Source organism: Protomyctophum parallelum (genome assembly GCF_964188405.1).
Source record: "Protomyctophum parallelum genome assembly, chromosome: 18".
In the NCBI taxonomy this organism is placed as follows: Eukaryota; Metazoa; Chordata; class Actinopteri; order Myctophiformes; family Myctophidae; genus Protomyctophum; species Protomyctophum parallelum.
This window is the reverse complement of record NC_139716.1, coordinates 43304671-43309928: the sequence shown is the minus strand read 5'-3', so window position 1 is coordinate 43309928 and position 5258 is coordinate 43304671. Positions and strand designations below refer to the sequence as shown.

The following is a 5258-nucleotide window of genomic DNA, read 5'->3' as shown; positions in this document are numbered from 1 at the left end:
GATGTACAAGCGCAGAACACATCACAGTCGCAATACGGAGAGTTTGTAGATTAGCCATTTTCTGCAGATGTACCTATAGGAGTCGAATGCTAGGAGTTAAATAAATACAAATATGGTGTAACCGGTTTGTTGGACTGTTAGGGATGTTCATTTCTTAGCTTGCTTATACAGTATGATCCTAGATGACTTTCTATGATGTATTACCATGTGCTGTAGCCTTTAATACTATAAGTAACTGGATTAAGAGCGTCTGCTAAATGCCTTCATTGTAAATTGTTAAAAAGACCATTCTGTTGGGTTTATTTATTTTTATTTTCAAGACAGGGAAAAAATACAACCAATCACCAACAGGGAGGATATGACATCATACAAACAGGCCTTCTTTGATTGATTGGCCTCTACAAATCTATGAACCAGTGAGGGCGCGTGCACATTGTTGCGTCAAAAAAAACATCTAGTCCAGGCATCTCTTCCGGCTTTTAAACAGCTGGTGGATGGAAATGACGCTCACGTGCGGCTTCAACTTGTATCCTCGGCCAAAGAACGGAAACGCTTTGCCGAGGCCACAGGTTTTAGGACCCTCTCGAAAACGAGATACTATATCTCAATGGGGTATTCCTAAATAAATCATTTCTACGCCTGGTCTTGGTGCTTTCTTGACATGTATATGTGTGCCCGCGCCCTGAAGAGCCGTTACACAGTTGTGTAGTAATTCTGGACTATTAGGAAACACCGACCCCTAGTGCCGGCCTGTGATACGACAAATGAACATGAGAGACAGACAGAAGTCCTTGAGAACAAAATTAATTATTAATAAATTCAAGTGCTTGTTGTTTGGTTTGCATACTATTTGCATAAACGTTGCGCACATTTGCATACATTATGACTACTTGCTTCCAAATATCAACCTCACTTGATAGGCCAGGGTTACCATACGATACTCACACGATTGGTGAATACAGAGGCTAACAAGACCACACCTCACATACTATTGGACAGTGGTGAAGGGGGCGTGTCACAATGCATTGATGGCGTGCCAGTGTGTGTGTGTGTGTGTGTGTGTGTGTGTGTGTGTGTGTGTGTGTGTGTGTGTGTGTGCGTGTGTGAGTGATATATATGCCTATCGAACAATGTATACTATCAATAACATATTGTTACTAAAACAATAATTAATAACATCAAATTGGAGAGTTCCTGAAACCTAAGAGTTTTGGATTAATAAATAACATTATAACACATGTTATTAAATTAATCATAAATAATACAATTGGAGAGTTTGGGACGGGGTTTCTACCTCACAGCAATGACAAAGTCAGAAACACATAATAATAATAAAGATAATAGTAACAACAAAAGTAATTCATATAATTAGGTAATTAACTAAACTTATTAACGAACTAAAATACTTAATGGGTATAAAATACTGAATTCATTAATACATTAATGAATCAACTAAATCATGATCTAACTCGTTAAACGAATTAACTAATGATGTGGCTGAGACAAGGAAGAGAAAGAAGAAAAACAAAGAAATTCAAGTGTTTCTCAATCTTATTTCATGTCGAGGAGGCCACATTAACATTACATGAATTCATATAAATTCATAGGTAACTTAATGTGTAAATGAATATGCATTATGTCAGTTAATGTAAATTAATATGTACGTGTATATATGTAAATTAATATGTTGACGTCTGTAATTTGGTGTTTTCAGTGATTATACGCTAGAGGGCGCTCTTTGATATGACTTCCAGAGAAGAAGTAACGTCAGTCATCACAACGTTATCACATTTATAAAAATATCTATGTGCGATTTATTTTCACAGATTGCGTTTTTTGATGTAGCTTTTGAACAGCCTATGACCAAAGAACAGAGGGTCGTGGTGACACGTGTTTTTTTTTTCTTTTCTATTTTATGTTAATGTATCGATTGTCCTGGAGCGAAATATTCTTAAAAGACGAGTCAAAACGCTGGCAGTGATGCGTCCTGGCAGTCAGTGTTTAACCCATTCTGACCTGAGATCAGATTCATACGAGGTTTCCACTGGACACACACTGGTCTGATGAACCCATTCTGACCTGAGATCAGATTCTAAAAATGTCAGTCGTTCTTCGATTTTTTCAAAAATAGCAGACCTACAAGCTCGTATCGCGCCACTCGGTGGCGCGCTACGAGCTTGTAGATCTGCTATTTTTCAATAGCTAAAGCATAACATGATGCTAACACCAAAATGGGTTCCCGTTCAGAATGGGTTAATGTCTGTTGCTATAGCAACAACTTGTGCTTGCAATAAACTTGCAGGAAGTGCAGTATCTATCATGAACCAATTAGATTGCTGGAACAAACTAATTTTAACATTCATTCAAACGGAAACGGACCATTTGTCAAGCCCCCGCCCCCAGGCGGAGAGGAAGTGATTTTTTAGGCCCTGCAGTTCCCATTAATGGACCAGCAGATGTCACTATTTGACCTCCTGCTCCATCCTGCCTCCTGTTGGCTGCAGAAGGAAGGTTTCTTTTGACCAGAACGTTACGCTTGATTGTATTACCGTAGTAAACATGGTCATAAATACTTTATCCATCCATCTTCAACCAGATGGAAGGAGCGTGCTGGTTGGTCTGTCAGGGACCAATCAAAACATAATTGCAGTTTTCTTTCTTTTATATGTTGATGCATAAGATTGAATGCGCGTGAGTGTGTGTGTGTATGTGTGTGCACGTGTTTACTAGTCAGATCGTGTGTCAGAAGTGGTTTTTTATAAGAAAGTAAAAGTCTTAAAACATCTGAAAATACTTCATCATCATCATCATCATCATCATGTATTATTACTCTCTGAACCATGTAAACAATATGTGCGTGTGTGTATGCGTGCGCTTGTGTGTCTGCATGCGTGCGTGTGTGCGTGTGTGTGCGTGTGCTTGTGCGTGCGTGTGCCTGCGTGCGTGTGTGCATGCCTGCGTGTGTGTGTGTGTGTGTTTGCCGTGCGCGTGTGTGTGTTCAGGCGCTGATTCGTAGTTTGAAGGAAACTCTCCCAGCGAACTTGTCTCGTTGGTTGCCGGTCTCCAGAGTGTTGGAGTTGATGCGACACTCCACACTCACATCCGTGTTCAGGGTGATGTTGAGGAACTTCACCGCCACCAGGGGCTGGGTGTAGTTAATCTGAAATATACAAGATATATGTTCAAATATATAACATATATGTATGCATACAGTACATATGTGTGCGTCGTGTACATGGCTGTGTGTACACGTGTGTGTGTGTGTGTGTGTGTGTGTGTGTGTGTGTGTGTGTGTGTGTGTGTGTGTGTGTACCTGTGCTTTCTTGCCATAGTAGGGGTAGTACATGAGGTTCAAGGTTCCATTAGGAGGGTAGTACTGGATGGGTATTGTCTCTCCCTTCTGCAGCACAATATTAAAATGATAAAACTATTCATAATACATTCAATATGTACATTATTACATTTAGTACACGCTAGTGAGGTTTTTTTTTAAAGTGTTGAATCTAATGCTATCAGGCGTTCGTTAACACTTTTTATTGTTCGCAGTCATCGTTTACTTTCCTGCTGGCGCAGCTACCATACGTCATGTCGACATGTCAATATGATCGACAGACGGTCCCATCCAATCACCTGCCAGGTAGCTTGAAAAAAGGGACGGCTTTCTTCAGCGATTGGGCAATACAGAGATCCCAGGTGGAAGTACGTTGTGAAACAAATGATGTGAAGCAAGCGTCTCTTCCATCTGGCGGAGTCATGTTCATTTCTTCCTCAGCCTAGCGGGAATATGCGTGCACAGTTTATATATATATGTATATATATATATATATATATATATATATATATAATATGCGTGCACAGTTTCACCACAATCGGAATCGGATCATGACTTGGCATTTTGTGCAAAACAAGCCACTCCTGCAAACTTTAGATGTCAATCTTAGCCAATCAGGATGGACAGACCCGTCTTGATCACATGACTATAATAGAGAGCATGTGTACCGAATACCGTGAAATGTGGAGGCAGACAGACAGACAGACAGACAGACAGACAGACAGACAGACAGACAGACCTTTGTTCCACAGGTGATGTAAGGAGACTGTCCGTCTCGACCAGGCAACATCCCAATGACCTATTACCATGGATACCACACACACACACACACACACACACACACACACACACACACACACACACACACACACACACACACGGATTATTCAGATATCAGGAGTTGTAGTTCCCCCAGGGGTACTCAACTGGCGGACCGCGGTCCGGTCAATTTCAATTCAATTCAGGCAGTGTTGCTGCAGCACAACTACATTGTGTGACTTATGTTAATGGAGGGAAGAAGTTAATAATATAAATAACATCAGATGGTACATTTCTCATGTGAAATTGCTGCAAAGGCCCCCAAAATGTCCCCCAAGGGCCCCCAAAATTCTGGCGCGCTAGGCGCGCGCGCGCAGTGTGATTTGGATTTGGAGTTCCACTCCGGGCCTGCACTCTGCACCCCATTATTGGTTGGTTGGAAGGGGATCTGATTTGTATAAGCTTGGCTTGACCATACTAAACGGGCATAGAGCCCCGCTCTCCGATGGACGCCACGCATGGGACCGGACCTCGGTCTTATTCAAAAACATATTTGTGGACCTTCATCATTTCTAGTTGAGGACCCCTGCTCTATATAGCATTCGGAGATTGTGGAATAGTTGTCTGGCTGCGCAAGACTGGCTACGACAGTGTTGCCATGATGTCCGCTTATTGTTGGGCGTGTGTTTTATGTAAAGTGTTGCCATGTCCGCTTATTGTTGGGCTTGTGTTTTATGTAAAGTGTTGCCATGATGTCCGCTTATTGTTGGGCGTGTGTTTTATGTAAAGTGTTGCCATGTCCGCTTATTGTTGGGCTTGTGTTTTATGTAAAGTGTTGCCATGTCCGCTTATTGTTGGGCGTGTGTTTTATGTAAAGTGTTGCCATGTCCGCTTATTGTTGGGCTTGTGTTTTATGTAAAGTGTTGCCATGTCCGCTTATTGTTGGGCTTGTGTTTTATGTAAAGTGTTGCCATGTCCGCTTATTGTTGGGCTTGTGTTTTATGTAAAGTGTTGCCATGTCCGCTTATTGTTGGGCGTGTGTTTTATGTAAAGTGTTGCCATGTCCGCTTATTGTTGGGCGTGTGTTTTATGTAAAGTGTTGCCATGTCCGCTTATTGTTGGGCTTGTGTTTTATGTAAAGTGTTGCCATGTCCGCTTATTGTTGGGC

At 41.6% G+C, this 5258-nt stretch overlaps 1 protein-coding gene across 3 annotated transcripts in view; it reads right to left on the bottom strand.

Annotated features, from left to right (window-relative positions):
• Positions 1–304: 304 nt before the first annotated feature.
• Positions 305–5258, bottom strand: part of atp1b2a (ATPase Na+/K+ transporting subunit beta 2a) — a 20753-nt gene continuing 15799 nt past the window's right edge. Inside the window, exons 6-9 of one of the 3 annotated variants that reach the window (XR_014570703.1) lie at positions 4071–4130; positions 3314–3400; positions 961–3160; positions 305–912 (exon numbers count right to left, since the gene is read on the bottom strand). Coding sequence is in view for 1 of the 3 variants with exons in the window: in XM_083789337.1 (XP_083645463.1) it covers positions 2999–3160; positions 3314–3400; positions 4071–4130 (309 nt within the window). In the remaining 2 variants the exon portion in view is untranslated. Of the gene's footprint in view, positions 3161–3313; positions 3401–4070; positions 4131–5258 lie in introns of all 3 variants that reach the window. The other 2 variants (XR_014570704.1, XM_083789337.1) reach the window with 2 other exon arrangements.